Here is a 16,586-nt window from a genome sequence, read left to right on the forward strand (position 1 = left end):
GAAAAATAAATCTCCTGCTCACCTGTAAGACTTTACCCTGCGGGCTTTCCTCAAATAGCAGTGCTTGCTGGTACAGTGGGTCAAGTGTTTTCCGTGCAATCTTGGTTTTCTTTTTGGCTACGTATGCTCCGTTATTCAGCAGGTAGACTTTGACATATGGAGCTGAAGGCAAATGCAAAACAATAAAAAAAAAGCCATTAGCGGGGAACACATCACCTCGTCAGTATAATGGAGATCAGATTACAGCTGGTTATAGCTTTATGGAAAGAAAAAGAACGGAGAAAGCTTGTCCTGGATTATAATGGATGTGCGCCGCTTATCAAACCATAATGTGCCAAATGCGTGACTGAAGTTTCCAAAGAGCTGCAGGGATTAGTAGCTGTTCGGTATCTCGAGGCACACCAGGACCTTACCAGGGAGAGATTTGGATCCTGGCTTTTGTACAAGTCCTCGTGCTCTGATCACCTCCACCTCCAGCTGACCCTTTTTCTCCATCATACCGATCTGGATGTCGCCTAGGTAACGCAGCACAGAGAAAAGATGATTAGTTTAACACAGCAGGAAGAGATCAATCACTCTGTGTGCTGCTCAGACAATGGGCCATGGCCAAAAAAAAAAACAAAAAAAAAAACAAATAACTGAATAAGTAAATCAAATACGTGAAGACAGTTAATTAACAATAACAACATGTTAGTATAATAATTATTGTAATCAATACTTATCATAAAAAAATGAATAATTAGTAAAAATACCCTGGAGAAATGTACACTAGAAATAATTACAATAAAAGAACAAGAATCTGATAAAAAAATAATAACTGAAGAAAATGCAAGAAATAAAATAAAATAAAAAGAAATTAAAAAAAAAAAAAAAAAAAACAGGGCAGTGATAAGCGAGCAGTGTGATCAGTGTTATACCTATTGCAGGAGTAGCCAGTGTCTGTCTGCCCACTAACTGAGCTGGTCCCAGTCCATCAAGGAAGTCGCTGAACTGACTGCTGGCTCCCAGATTCACCCCTGGGAAAAGACTAAAATAGAAAACACAAACATGAATAACTTTGTGAAAAATTACCAGTACCACCAACATACAGTTATATCAACCTGCATATCAGCACATCAAAATATTTCCAGTGGTTTCTCTCTCCTGCTTTACTCTGCACCCTCTCCACACACTTTCTTTATTCTTTATTCTGCTGCCCCAGAGGGACAGATTTGCAACCAATTAGTTATTTAATTAAAAGCTATTCATAACCGCCCAAATGACAAAAACACCTCATCACCGCACTGAGTCTGAGGTGAAACATGTGACTCATACAGACAGAAATGGACGCCTCGGTCGGTAAATAGTACCTCAGAGCACTATGAAATATAACTTTCACTCTCACATCATTTTCTTCAACATGTCTTTGTGACAGAGAGAACAGAAAACAGAAGGGATGTGGTTTACTGACTTCCCCTCAGAGTTGCTGTTCACACTGCCGTTGTTGGACTCTCTGCTGGGCTGCCGGCTCATGTTCCTGGTCAGCTCCACTGCCATGCCCGTCTCCGTGCTCCTCTGGATGGGAACACCCTTCTCCTTCTTACTTTTCCCCTCTGAATGAGAGAAGAGAGTCGGGAAATCAGACACCTGACAGGAAACCTGTGTTCCTGAGACAGTTTGCAGATGCTGCAGAGACAAGTGAACCCCAGCAGCAGTTATTTTTACCACAAGCTTGTTCGGTGATGTGAGAGCGTGAGATGAGATGATTAAAGCAACTCACAACTGCACGTAGCTGCAGTTAGCGTAGCTTAGCATAATAGCTGATTAATGTTTCAGGTTTTATGCTGTCATCGTGTGTGTTTAACTGACTGATTTAATAGATTAATTTGATGTGATCCGTGAAATGACGTGGGGTTTAAAGTGAACTTAAGTATGTTCAGTACTACAAAATTTATTACACACCACCCCCCCCCCCCCTTACTTCTGAAAGGTGCTTTATGAATAAAGGGGTTATTCTGAGGGTATTCTGATCAGTACTTCTCATATGAGTAATGATATAAATACCCAGTCATCACAGCCTGCAGTTATCCACTCCTACGTAAATGCATCATTCTCCAACAACATTATAGTAGCCAACCCACCTGTGATTGAACTATTATTGAAAACTATTAACTGCAGTTTCACGGAACCGTGCTCTTGTTTCTGTTCATTACATCATCATATACATCTTGTACTTGTGTCATGATGTGATCTGACATGTGTGCTTTACTCTTTAGTCTTGTTTTTTTTTTTTTATTGTGTCTCTAGAAAATGTGGAATGCAATTAAGCCTACATAAATAACTGAACTGAACTGAACTGAATTGAACTGAACTGAAACTTACATGGTCCCACAATATGTTGTCAGTATGTCTATGTCTATGCAGAGAAGTCACTGAATAACAATATTCAGTAGTAAACAGGAAATTGTTGGGTAGAAAAACACCCAAACTACACTGACTGCATCCCTACCATAGCTGAGCAGTTACTCCACCTACTATGAAATGTTAATGACATTATCCTATAATCAGAATTAAATCCCAAATCCAAAGGTAAAAAAAAAAACACAAGCCTCCCTTACCTGTGTTTGCTGTCATCCATCATGACCAGGAAAGCTTTTTCTGACTAAATTTGATCTGTGTGCTGCCTCTACTTGCTCTCTCTCCTCTCTGCGTCAGGGGCAGGGGGAGAGACCCCTCCAGGCCCAATGTTCTGTAATAGCTTTTAAAGTCCACTACAAAGAAGGGAATACGGGATTTGGCTTTCATCGTACACGCCCCTGTGGACAAAAGAGGATCTGGACATAGGGTGTGTTGGGTGACTGGGGGCTGAGCTACGAGGGGCTCTCAGACTGGACGTCCTGAACTGTCTGAAACATGTGATTCGGTTTTTCCTCTTTGTTACAGGCACTCAGCTGGCAGACATTTGTCTTTCACTGAGCAAAAGGACACTTAAAAAATTGCGATGCCCCGGTACAGTTTAATCGTCTGTGTGTGTGTGCATGTTTGCCAGTAGTTCTCTGGTTTGAGATCTGCGATGGGTTTGTGTAGTCACATGATCCTGTTAAAGGTGCAGGTGCAGTTTAAAGTAGCGGCTGTGCCATAGAGATATCACTCAACTCCTGCTGAGGTTCAACTCCCACCTGCTGCAAACCTGCTCAGGATATGGGAGATTTAACCTTCTTACTCGTTAAATCTGTACGCTCCTTTAAACATTATGAATGGCTGAATGTAGGCAAGTTAGGTATGGTAACAAAGAAAGGACATACAAGAATATGTCAGGATAAGGTGTGGAAACTCATTCACTCATTGTGAAAGGGGTTGGAGCCTATCCCAGCTGTCAAAAAAGAAAAAAGGAAAATCTGATCTCCTAATAATCACGTAAACTCTTGATCGGATGGTTTCTCGTGGGAATAAATCCATTCTTTCTGAGTATGTTTGCTCCACGTGAGACAGCAACGGTGAAGACATGGAAACATCTATCTTCTATTCAATAATTGTCAGTAAAGTTGGGAAAACCCTTCTTGTCTTGTGTTACTGTATGTCTGGCAGATCCATCACTCCACACTGGGCATTTAAACACATCCTATCCCATCATAATTAATTCAGTCAGGTGTAAAAGGTTTGGTTCGTGTAAAGTGTACTGACACTTTCCATCACTTACGGCGGGATCATTCTTCAATATCACCACTATGTAACAGTTATTATTAAGAAGGGATGTGAAGATAACATACATTAACTCACATGTCTGGAAGCAAAGCTGCACATTCATGCCACACAGGACCAGCTGGATGTGACAGTCACCGGTTTAATTTGAGGGGGGTTGCTATGGCGACTCACCGGGGGCACTGATCTGCGAAGTGCTGCGGCTGCCGCGGTTGCCAACGATGGCCACCACTCGTGCGCTGAGGCTGGAGCGCCTCTTCTTGCTGCCGCCACCCACCGTGCCCAGCGCCGTGTCCGATTGGCTGCCGTCCGTGCGCTCCTGGGTGTAGATCTCCCCGCTGACGCTGGAGCTCTTCAGCATGCTGCGGCCCATCGACCGCATCTGACGACTGGAGGGAGAAGACACCGAGTGACTCTGGGGCCTGGCGTGCTGGAGCGAGGGTGTTACTGAGCGCTCAGTTACTTACATTGCACAGTTCTATTTACTATGGCAGAACACAAAAAACAGTGTGGTTGACTCGAGATGAGAGATAATTAACATGTCTGACTAGCATCATGTTAAAACAAAGTGGCATGTGACACAGATGAAGAAACCTCTGTGGTCTCAAAGAATTGAAATGATGACAGAATGGTGATATATCATTCTGAGGAAGTCTTGCTAGCCTGGAAGGGAAATGGAACTCCACTGGGAACTGATTATGCTCTGGCAAAGAGGGTCAATCACCTACACATCATCTGTGCGCCACAAGGCCGAATTAGTTTCCAACAAAGTGACTGCCATCGGAGTAGCAAGTCACTGTTGTAAAAGAATATTTAGAACAAAATAACTTAACTGAATAAGGCATTTGTTGAGCATGCTGACTTATGTCACACACTTTTTCACTCTGATTGTTTTTTGTCTATCCAGTACCGTTGAAACATGCCTCTTAATGAAATCCAAATGAAGCATTACCACACTCATGTGATAAGGATTTATTCTTGCAAAGCCAGGAAAGTTTAGTGCAAACTCTTTACGCTATCTGGATAAAGAAACTAAAAAGTCGCCTTTTTAAATGCATTTTGGATTACCATGACGTGGATGACTGAGAACTTTCATCCAAAAGAAAAAAAAAACTGGACTTGGGTAGAGTTTCTTGAAGTTGTTTCATCCTAGACTGGTGGCAAGTTGAGGTCATATTGTGAACAGCTGCTCCTCACCAGTCACTTGGACAAGTGATGAAACATCTTCAAGAAATCCAATTAGTCCAGTAGCCCTCGCTTTATAAAAGTAAGATGAAATGTTTTGCAGTCCAAAGCTGCTCATATTATGGATTAAAGTTCATTCTTCTTAAACAAGCCACTACACGTGAGCAGAGGTTTCGCAGCGACCGATGCTGCCTCCTGGGGTCTCGCAGGAGCCGGCGCATGTCCAGCATCTCAGAGGGGGCCAGTGTGCTGCAGGAGAGTCCAGCCACACTGCCCCCATCACCCATACTCTCCACTCCCTGAGGGCCCCTGAAAGCTACGCTCCAGGGACCCAGTGGAGATGGGGAACAACCGGGAAGTGGGAGGGTGGACTGAGGCCTCTCCACTGCCCCCTCCAGGGGAGTGAGGGAAGGCTGCGCAGGACTGGGGTAGGACGGGAGGGTACGATCCAGGTCTGAATGATGGAGGGTGTCCAGGCGGTCACAGCACAGGATACATGCAAGGAGGGATCTGGGACATGCAGTGACGATTGCACAAAGATGAATATACACATATATAACAAAACACACACAAATGCACTGACACAGGCACAGAAAACGAGTGCAAGAAGAAAATCTTGAGTCAGTCTAATTCTACATGTTATTTGGAGCTTAACTTTCTTTAAGCTGTTTAATATTTCAGTACTGATTTCCAGAATGTCTGCAGAAAAAAATACTTTTTGTGTCACTTTATTTTGAAAGGGGTTGAAAGACAGACTAAAACAAAGATGGGAATTGTAAATATTATGCAAAAAAAAAAAAAAGTCACATGAGCAGCATCCAACGAATTATTAAAAATTACTGAAGTATTATAAGTATAAGATTAAAGGAAGATGTTAGGAGGCCCTATATATGTGTCTTTATAACCTCACACTACGTCTGTTTCATCCGGTGTGTCTGCACTCAGTCACTTCCATAAACTTCCACAACCTATCATCAAACTGTCCTGAAGCAGCTGGGAGAGCATCCACTCAATACACACAACCATACTCTGCTCCAAGTGAAAACTGACCAGTGGCCTTTCTGACATCAATGGATGTTACTATTCATCTCTCACCAATATATATATATATATTCTTTTGTCATCAAATGATTGTGTTTGCTTTGTAATTGTGTTTCCTCTTTTTGCAGTTGTGTCAGCTTGAATGTGCACCGCATGCCAAATGTGCCTTTGATGGTTCATCCAGGACGTGGTATAGCCAAAAAAAAACAACAGCTGAAACAAAGGCCATAGCTACTTAACACTAGTGGGGAATTTGAATTGGAGCCTCTGTGGTTGTTTTCCGTCAGAAAGTCAAATAACTAGAGTCTGTTAATGACTCTATATTTATCTGTCACTGGAGGAAACAAGGAAAACGGGATCAAAACTGTTTTTCCACCCATCTACCCATCTTCTCCCATCATGAAATGTCTTATAGAAACCAGAAGTCCAAGTCATCTATAGGTATATACTCTCCTGGTGACGGAGACCATGGAGCTGTTACTGGCTGATTTTTCAGGTTAATATTTCAATTAAGGGTTTTAGGAAAAGTCTTCCCAGGATGGGAAGCTCCAGTAGGCGTCCACATACTTTTAGCTCTGCGCTTGTGGTGGCGTTTCTTTTCACTGCCGATGAGCGAAACAAAGAAAAGCGCCTCCGTCCAGCACACGAGCCCCCTCACCTCAGTCTCCACAAGCTGAGTCAAAGGCCGCAGGGCTTTTCCAACACTCTGCTTGGATTGATCTACGGTGAGGCCTTAAAGAACGGACTCCCAGACCTCGATACATTAACCAGCTAATAAGCTGCACTACATCACCACCTGGCCCACAGAGGGCCGCTGGGATGGGGTCATTTGTCCCTGTCAGCACATGGCTACTGGTCAGCTGGGCAAGTGCATGAGTGTTTGTGTGGATCCATGTGAAGAGCTGCTTCGTAGTGACTTATTAAGTTGGAACATTTCGTTTCGGCTTGGTTATTTAAAATTAGTTTGCTAGTGTAGTTGCTGTGGTGTCCCTTTGAGAATCTTTGAGAATGAGACTAAATATAATTCAACTAGATGTTCCCTCCGGAGAAGCAAACTGAACCTTTCTCCCCGACTGGAACTGAAGTTTACCCAGGTATTAGTTGACAACTGCAGTTGCGCGAGCACGATGCGACCTCTAACCTCCCTCTGGACAGCGCAGGCAGAAAGAACCCGTCCCCGCAGAGATCAATAAGACACCGTCTATAATTGCTGCCGTTAAGAGTTACAGCTGTGCACTGTTTTCTTGAGCGATCTGGGATTCAGGGACACTTTGAGGAGCTGGTTGTACAGTGGGAAGATGGATCGCCTGCCGCCGTCAGCGTTGCTCTTTACCTGGACTCCCTCGTGTCTCCTGTTACAGTGTGTCTCCTGCGCTTCAACTCCTCAGAGAAGCGCCTCTTTCCTGCCGCCCTCCTCCTCTCCTCCTCTCCGTTCACCCCCCACGAGATCCTCCTGTCCTTCTTCTCTTCCTCTAATGACTTGGATCTGAGTTCAGTTTGTTTTGAGCCATTTGTTGTGTGTTCGTGTGTGTGTGTGTGTGTTGTGGATAGAGGAGACAGAGCGCGGAGAAGGACAGAAACATGCAACGAGCGGCGTGCAGGAAAAAAGACACACAGTGATTATCAGGCATCAGGCAAACATGTGATTTAGGCTTGATTGAAGACGGCTGATGACAGCACCCTCTACAGTGAACATACAGTAAGACACAGGAAACGGAGGACTGACCTGAGTCGCCCCCCGGGTCGTTCTGATTGGATGGACATGTAGCTGGTGCTACTGAGGCGGGAGGCACTGCTGGCGCGGGAGAGGGCCGACACATCACTCATATCGCTGTCTGAAGATCTGGCCGACATGTTGTCGCTGTTACGCCTTCGCTCTGCGTACATCTACAAGGTGGAGGGAGTGGTTCATTGGTTTGGCTCAAAACTGCAGATCAAACAGTAGACATTTCTGATTTCGAATGGGGGAAGAAGCGTTCGGAGAAGAAGGGCGCTGACCTCCCGCTTGATCTTGACGTCCGTCTCTGGGTCGTGGGAGGCTGAAGGCCGGTAGGGATGTATGAGCCTTCGGGCTCGGTCATCCACCGCAAGGGCTGAGAGAGACAAAAAGACAAACACACGAAGGAAACAAAAAACTGTAAGAATAATACATTGCTTATTTTACAGATTCCTAATAACATGGCTCTAAAATGCTCAGCACAGCTGCACTGGTCTCACTCAAATAACATTTTAAGTGTAATCTCTAAACACAGATTTCATAATTCAATGCTTTCTGTTCACCTAGAAACAACACCAGTTAGTTATTTGCACCAGTGTAAACTCAGTTGTGCATCCAATATGCAAATCATTTGTTTGGTTTGTGTCTCTTATTGTACCTACAGAGTTTTGACTACATACTATGTAAAAACAGACTTGCGCTGCATGTACATGTAGTTGTGTGAATGCCATTTTGGGACAAAGAAAAGTCATTTCTACACACCTGTGTGCATTTGAGTATGTCTCTTGGCTTCCTGAAACCACAAACTTATAATAACCTTTTAGATGGTAGGGTTTTTTATTTTATTCATCACATCAATGTTCTATAAAGTAAGACATGATGTGATAGCTATGTGTTTATTTGTGCTCCTTTTTTCATTTTACAAGATATTTTGAAAATATAATTAACTGTTTTGTGTTTTGAGAAATTTAGCCACAGTTTCTGGAAATGAGTTTAACTGTACTATAGGGTTCCCTGAGGGTGCAGGATCTGCTTCCTGACACTAGGTGGAGCAACATGTGCACTGGTTCACTTATCAGTGTCTTCATGGAGAACTGAGACAGTCAGAAAATGAGTGGGAAGGCTCATAGTCTGCACGGGAACACTGTTTATAAGTGACTTAGAAAAGTTATTGCACTTGAAAATTTATGTCATCTCAACATTAAGGCACATTCTCAGTGAAGCTTGTTTTAAAACACATTCTGACCCAGAACTACTGGATCTACTGGACTATTGAAAGAACAAAACTGTTTCCTTAATGTTTGCACACACACAAAAAAAACTCTCTTAACCTAAGTTTTACCCTAAAAATTCAACCCTAAGTGAAAGTTCCTTCACAAATTGAACAACTACAGAAGGGCCAAAAACATCCCTGAGATTTTTTAGGATATTTATTTAATATTCTTCATATTTTTAAGCATTGCTAATCTTCCCTTGTCTCACAGATTACAAACACAGTAGGAAGTCACTCCCTGCTCATGATAATGTCTTGTTCCTTTTTTTTTCTTTTTTAAATAAAATATGTCTGTGTCAGAACCAGAATATCAGCTGGTCAGAATGACATTTTGAACGGTCTTGGTTCAGGAACATCTGGAGTGGAAATGGTTAACACGGTCCTCTTTCTTGTTCAAATCTGAGAATAAAAAATGTTGATGTGCTGATTTAGGTCAGATTTAAATGTGACTGTGCGCTCACAGCTTTGTGAATTGCTGCAAGCCCTCGATGGACTTTATTCTGTCCTGGATTTTGTGCCTTGCCTTAAAGTTTCTACAAGAACCATCTGATTTGTAAGGCTTGCTGGAATGGAACGTATCCTTGTGGGGAAACCTCAACAATGCACTATTGATTCTCTTTGGGAAAAAAAAAAAAAAAAAAAAAAAAAAAAAAAATCATTAACCATTTACAACCTGAGGGTTCCTGTTCTGGGACCAGGCTTTATGATCTGCTTTTAAGACATAAGCCTTCGCCATCTTTAAGGGCACAGTGGCACACTCAGTGAAAAGGCTGCTGAGCTGTTGACTGACAGTTTTCAGAAGTAGCAGTGTCACTGTCTCATTGTTACAAGGCTGGTGATGGAGAGACAAACCTATTTCTAAATTCTACTTGTTGTCTCTGATCCAAAGTGGCTTCACGGTTGTGGAGTCGGTACTAACTAAATTGTTGGGTGTTTTCTAAAGCTGGGTTCAGTCTGATTCCTGGCTGGTTATTCTAGTATAACTAGCTAGCTAAACTAACTAACATGCTCCGCTAGGAACTGATAGTGATGCGGCAAAGATTAGCGAGACCAATCAATTCGTTTGGGTGTGATGATGAACAGAATTGTACCAGTGACATAGTCATAAACGTCATCGGAGCACCGTGGAGTTGAATTTGTTTATGACAAACTGACTCTGATTGCAGGACTATATATTGAGATGATGACTGAGTGAGTCTGGCAATGCCTAGTTTATTTTATTCCAAATGAAAGGAGTGAAAACTAATGTAGTGTTCCGGAGACAGTAGTGGATTTTTTTTCCTTGCGTGCCGTATTTATATTAACTCGTGTGTTTTACATCTGCAGAGTAACAGCCTCGTCTGAGCTCTCTGTAAGTGGAGGTCATACACACCTTGCTCGATGCTGCTGCTTTTCGCAGGGAGCTGCGGCAGCTGCCTGCCCCTGCGACCTGATGGAGTCCCCGATGGAGGAGAGGGGCTGCCATGAAGCTGTGCTCTGTGAGGCAGCAACAAAAACACACGAGCAGGGGGGGTGTGAATTAGATGTAAGGACTTATCAATGTAAAACAATGCATCACTCAGACCGAACGCCGAATCACAGCGGAATATATAACCACTGATGGCCAGGGAGAGGTCAAAGGTCAGGCTGACACAGGAGTGGATCACAATCATCAGAGGAGGAGCAGGAAGGAAGCGGCTCGGTGTGTTCTTGTCTTTCTACACATCTCAAAATCACACACGGGATAAAAAAATATCACTGCACATCACCGCTGGACAGCTTTTCATGACGATCAGTTTTGGGACACATTCACCACACACCCAGCAGAGGAGAGAAGGAATCAGCACACAGGGAGCAGAGGTGCACTGGAGTACTGGGAATAGCATGCACCTGTCCAGTCGCGGTGAGTTAGGACAGGACCCTGACAGGACAGTCTGGCCAAAGGGCCTCAGGGGGCCCCCTCTCCCTCTACTGCCCCTCAGGATAGAGGTGGGCTGGATACGACTGCCATTAGCAAATAAAAAGAAATTAAAACTGCAAACTGTATAAAGACAGTGAAATGATCTCTAAAAGATGGCCTGCTCTTTTCTCTGCTGCTCTGCAGGTGACGCTTAACACCACACGCTGCATTTATCCACACAGCTAGGAGCAAACCACAGCTGCTACTATCAACACACAAAAATACCTTCTTCATTGTGAACTGAACAAAATCAGTCATTTCATCGCTCCACAGAACTCCTGCTGTATTTTTTAGTATACAGTACACTTATTTGTTGTGTTAAATGCATGCAACAAGTTAGTTTAGCATCAAGACTGGGGAGCTCTGCACAAAGTTAGATCGGTGCGTAGGATGTTTATTTGTATAGCGTCAGTTTAGCTGATTTTAGTCCTGACACAATTAAAATAAGGGCTAAAATTAAACAACAACTTAAAGTTGATAGATCACGTTTCTGACTCAACATCAACCGAGCATTCCAACAGTCACGAAGGAGGATTTCAGTGCGGGACGCATTCATTTTCACTGGTGTACCTAAAGCAAGTGTATCTACATGATGTTATGGCGACGCTACACACAGGACAGACAGGCAACAACTAAACAGAACAAAGGATTAGACAAAACTGTTCAGATATGAACTTTTTAAGACACAATAGAAGGGGTGGCAGTCATGAGAGGAGATGAATAATGCCAGGGAATGAATGAATGAACGATCTTACCTGTCCCCCTCCAGGCTTTTTTTGCTGCCCCTCTGACAGTTTGGACTTGATGAATTGCTGCACTGCCTGCTTCGGCAAACAGCAGCCACAGAGAGAGAGAGGAAGAAAAAAGAAAAAAGAAAAAAAAAACACGATGTGGAAAATGGCAACCCACAGAAAGAAAGAAAGAAAATGGCAAAACCGAACACATAGGTTGGAGATAATGTACACGGAAGCTTGGCTTTTGTGTGTTTTAATAGCTGCTATAAGCTGTTTAAGCGTTTCCACCAGTGAGAACATTACAGCAAAGGAAGTGCTTTAAAGCCAGAGAAGTGGGGGATTCGGAGCGGGTGCTGAGCAGAGAAGCAGGTGCAGCGGAATGAGGGACCACAAGTGTTTACAGCGGAGGGGAAAGAAACTGCGCAAGATCACAAGATCTGTGATGTGCCGTGTAACATCTACAGGATGAGCTCTAAGCTGCAGGGTGGTCCTCCAGGCGAGGGGTCGGGAAGAAAGTGTGAGCAGGCAAGCAGAGCCGCAGCACAGTAGAGGGGCGGGGTGAGCAGGTCTGATATACCTGTCTTCTTCTTCAGGGGCCACATGTTCTACTAAGATCCGGGGGCTTGGGGGAGTCTTGCGGGGCAAAGAGTTGGAGCACCTAGAGGGGCGGGAGGAAGGAGGAGGAGCAGCATCCCAGAGTGGGCACACCAGGAGAGGTTGTTAGTGAGTGAAGCGACAGTGACGACAGTGGATCTGTGAATTTTCTTTGAACGTCTTGGAGTAACATCACAAATATTCTTTTTTTTTTTTTTAAACTAACTTTAAAACATTGCAAGGAATGTGGGAAATCTGTGAGAAACACGTGCACAGACTAACACAGTTTGTTGCATTTAGGGGTGAAGCTAATTGGCTTCCTCCAACTCTTATGTCTATACAGCAACCTGAAGACACAGTGGTTAGCTTGTAGCTTATCTTAGCATTTAAGCAGCAAAAGTACGAAACCAGCCCTGTTTTCAGCATGTCTTCTGCTTACAACTAATCATATTTTATATTTTAAAGGCTAAATCCATACGAAACCCAGACTGTTCCCCTGTTTTTTTGTTTCTGTGGTAAGCTAGTGTAAGCTAACCTATATTACAGGCTGGAATCATAACACTGAAAAAGAAACGTGTAAGCGTCTTTCCACAATGAAATAACATACAGCATCTGAAGCTTCAGCAGAGCCACTGTTTGCGAGATCTATTTTAACAGAAAGTCAAGAGTCAGAAGCTTCCTCTTATTAAATTGACTGCATTCATTTACTGAGTAGATTTGCTTTTGATACCTGTCTCTGTTAGTGCAGTGAAAGTTGGTGTCTGGTCTCAGACAGGTGGTGCTGGCACTCCTCACTCTGTCCAACGACGGCTGCAGGTCGCTGCACCGCGACAACGCGGCAGTAGACAGGCAAATAAGAGGTAGAGGGAGAAACAGAGACGGGGACGAGATGTAGAGCAGAGCACGGAGATATTGAGAACAAAAAAAAAGGGTGGTGAGTGGCGAGAAGATAAAAAAAAAGGAAAGTCAAAAGAGGAATAGGCAAAATAAAGGAAGGTGAATGGAGAGAAAGAGAGAGAGAGATGAAGGGATAAAAAATGAGGCCATCAGACGGAGCAGTAACATGTAATGGCTCTGATGTACAATCTCCATTTATCATAGCCAGTCACTCCTCACGGCCATACACTGAGACCACTGAGATGGGAGGTTGGTGGGTTGCCATGGGAACCTGGTCTAAGTGGGAGAGGTTTGTAAAAGTGTGTGTGTGAGAGAGAGCGAAGCAGTCAGCGTTCGCGGGTGCATGTGAAGCCCTGAGTCACGTCATGCTGCTTTGTGCCAACAGATACTTTTAACAGGTGGTTGGCTCCGTGCCATCGCATGACATCGCACACGGCGTTTGTCAATCCTCACGGGGAGGCCGACAAGAGCTCAGGGGTTTGTTTAAAGCTCGGCCCTTAGCGGGACATGCTCAAGGGGGGGGAAATAAAAAGGCAAAGGTTCTGGGCGGGTGGGAGGACGAGAGGGGAGATGTGTGAAGTGTTCTTACCTAACCGTGACCTCATCAGTGAACCTGAGCACACGGTGTGTAAGGATGCTACGGGGCAACGTGGTGCCCCCTTCCTGCCTGTGGGGCGGCTTGTTCTTTAGGCATGCAGGGAGGGTGGAGCTGTACACACAGAGAGACCCCCGCCCAAGGCAGGCGGGCAAAGAGCCATGCGCAAAAGGAAAGCAAAGGAAAACAAAAATGACACATGCGACAGACAGAGATAAACGGCGACAAAATAAGTGAAGGGGGCGTGGGCACAACATCCAGATCACAACATCAAATTCCATGACTCTCTGCTGACAGATGTCGTAGCTTTAAGAGAATAATCTAAGCTTGAACGGCCTTTAAATTAAAAAAATGTGCCGCTGGTGTTCACCAGAAACACCACACTGAGAAAATGAACACATGAGATGAACTGCATCCTGCCTTGACTTCAGGGAGAGGAGCACGTTACATAACAGTATAGAGAAAGGGCCTGCACACATATAGCACACAGGGAGATTATGTGTAGCGTTGATTACATAAGACAATCTAGACGACGATCTAAAGCTGTTGAGGCAGCACGTGGCGAGGAGAGATCTATAAAATGTATAGCAGCGTCATTGAGGATTAGCAGAACAGAGGGGAATGGAGGAAATGGATTGGACTGGAGGTCTGGAGGTCTGGTGGCTATGTGGCCAGGAATGAGGCATTACAGTAAATATGACTGATGATTATGTCTTTGTGATGCCCGTTCAGAGGTAGTGGAGAGAAAAGGGGAGATTATGAGAAAGCTGCATGTCAGTATGTTCTGTACTGGTGCACATGATGATGCCAGGATCAACACCGGATAAATCTATTAAAGGACAACAGCTGCATGTTATAGCCCATACACTGCAACTCACACACTTAGACTTATTTCTGTTTAGTCACGAACACGGGGCGCTTCAGCAACTTTGTGTTGCATGGCCACGAAATTCAGGGAACTCAGAAGAGAATTTTTGAATCTGGTGTAGCAGGAGATGAAATATCACAGAGTTTGATGCGCTTTAGTAATTCTACTGGTGACTATCAGGCTAAACACTTTCCAAACAATGCCTCCTGTTTGTAACACAGGCTTTATACTGTAAAAACTAGTCTTAAAGCAAGATAAGATCAAATGGTAAATTTTACCAAATTTTGTTTAAACATTATTTTCTGTATTGTTTGGATATGTTGAATGTATAAATTGTAAACTGGCTGAGTATAAATACTTAATTGTGTAGCCGGGGCTGTATTTATTTATTTACTTATTCATTTCTTCTGCTTGGGAAGAGGGAGAAAAAAGGTTTTTGTGTTCGTACCTTATCACCAGAGGCCAAATGAATTAATTATTATTTATTATCTATTTATATATTATCTTTCTCCTGGTCTGATAAACTAGAAAAAAATAAAAGTAAAAAATCTACAAAGATGGTTTAATATTGGGGAGACCTGCAAGTCTGCCATGCTATCTTACACCTTGGGTGTTATTTAATTTAATTTATTTATTTATTATTTTCTGAAATGTTTCAGAAAGTTCAAAAATTTTAATTTTCATGTATAAAATCAACATTAATGAGTTTATCGTATATGGTACCTTGCCTTTGAGTAGTAAGCTAATGTAAACATGTAGTTAGACCATTAGAACATAAGTGCTGATTCAGACAAAATTAGGACACTTCTTCTTGGGACCTAATAAAGCAGATATGCATTTGACCTGAGGATGTTTCCCTGATCTTCTCTGATTGGCTGGGTGAAAACCACATGCTTCTAAACCTCACTGAGAGGCACAGGGACGCAATTTAAAACACTGGAGTTTCCATATATGGTTCCTTGTCCCATAAGGGTTAAACTACAGCCCTGGCAATGAGGTCAAGTTTTCCGTGACAGTAAAAGAGACCTCCCTTAGCCTCCACCTGATACAGCTGTGCACACTCAAACCCATGTGGCTAAAAAAGACAGCAGTGCCTAATTCACTCTGGCAGTAAAAAATAGAAAGAAAGAAGATCACTAGCCGCCTGAATGCTGCTAGTCCAGCCTTAACTATGGGGGAGAGGCATTTGATTGAATTAACTGCCACTAACATCACACTGTTTCACTTGTTTTTTCCTTTGGCTTTCTCTTACCAGGTCTAGTGTGGAGATGTTTGCATCAGACCTCAAAAGACTCTAGAACATTGGTGGGCAAACTTTTTGACTTTTTGAACTCATCCATCAGTGGCATTCATTAAAAATGACCTGCAGGTCGCTCGTTTTTGGTGAAAACACAACAACTCGGCTTTACTAAGCTAAACTCAACAGGTCAGTGCTAACCATGTAACAAGCATGCATGGAAACAGAGTACAGCTGAAATGACCGGGACTGTCACTTGTTCTACACATACTGTGGTCATAAATTCAAGTTTGATGAGTTTGATTCTCTAGTCTTGATATTCTCCATTTCTACATTTCTCTAGCCTAATATAGCCAAATAAATTCAAACAGTGCTCAGATGACACATATGGCTACGTCGCCGTACGACTGAGCCTGCAGAGCATAATGAGCTCCCAACAGAGTGACTACAGTGAAACGTTTCACCGCCAAAGTGTTCCTATATTGCTTCACCTGTTGGTTTACCTGACAGCATAACATAACATAACATCTCTTTACTGCACCGATGTAGAGAAATGTTAAGAACTGTTTGCGATTTGTAGTTGAAGGGCTACAACATGCAACATTACCAGCATGGTCCTTTAAAGGATTGCGTAACACTGAAGGGAAAGCAACACACACCATTATCCAGCTAAAGCGGCACCATGACAAAGCAACTTGGCAGACACTCTAACCCAAGCAAGCACAAGCAGCACAGCGGTCTGGGAGACATATGGGCATTTATTGCGTTGAGAAAGCATTACCGCAACTAAATGGCCCACCAACTCCACAAATGAGTCTGGGAGAG

General features: G+C 43.4%; 1 protein-coding gene across 31 annotated transcripts in view; it reads right to left on the bottom strand.

Annotated features, from left to right (window-relative positions):
- The window catches only part of rims1b (regulating synaptic membrane exocytosis 1b), a 68,162-nt gene that overhangs the window by 2,821 nt on the left and 48,755 nt on the right, over positions 1 to 16,586 (bottom strand). For 12 of the 31 annotated variants that reach the window (XM_047579385.1, XM_047579382.1, XM_047579383.1 and 9 more), the window contains 14 exons: positions 13,651 to 13,770; positions 12,895 to 12,984; positions 12,148 to 12,228; positions 11,592 to 11,657; positions 10,767 to 10,880; positions 10,270 to 10,373; positions 7,906 to 8,000; positions 7,634 to 7,794; positions 7,241 to 7,393; positions 3,856 to 4,070; positions 1,451 to 1,592; positions 918 to 1,027; positions 414 to 515; positions 23 to 162 (listed from right to left, as the gene is read on the bottom strand). In XM_047579385.1, coding sequence (XP_047435341.1) covers positions 23 to 162; positions 414 to 515; positions 918 to 1,027; positions 1,451 to 1,592; positions 3,856 to 4,070; positions 7,241 to 7,393; positions 7,634 to 7,794; positions 7,906 to 8,000; positions 10,270 to 10,373; positions 10,767 to 10,880; positions 11,592 to 11,657; positions 12,148 to 12,228; positions 12,895 to 12,984; positions 13,651 to 13,770 — 1,693 coding nt within the window. Of the gene's footprint in view, positions 1 to 22; positions 163 to 413; positions 516 to 917; positions 1,028 to 1,450; positions 1,593 to 3,855; positions 4,071 to 4,638; positions 5,377 to 7,240; positions 7,394 to 7,633; positions 7,795 to 7,905; positions 8,001 to 10,269; positions 10,374 to 10,766; positions 10,881 to 11,591; positions 11,658 to 12,147; positions 12,229 to 12,894; positions 12,985 to 13,650; positions 13,771 to 16,586 lie in introns of those variants that run through there. The other 19 variants (XM_047579412.1, XM_047579411.1, XM_047579393.1 and 16 more) reach the window with 13 other exon arrangements.

Source organism: Mugil cephalus, chromosome 2 (genome assembly GCF_022458985.1).
Source record: "Mugil cephalus isolate CIBA_MC_2020 chromosome 2, CIBA_Mcephalus_1.1, whole genome shotgun sequence".
Taxonomy (NCBI): domain Eukaryota; kingdom Metazoa; phylum Chordata; class Actinopteri; order Mugiliformes; family Mugilidae; genus Mugil; species Mugil cephalus.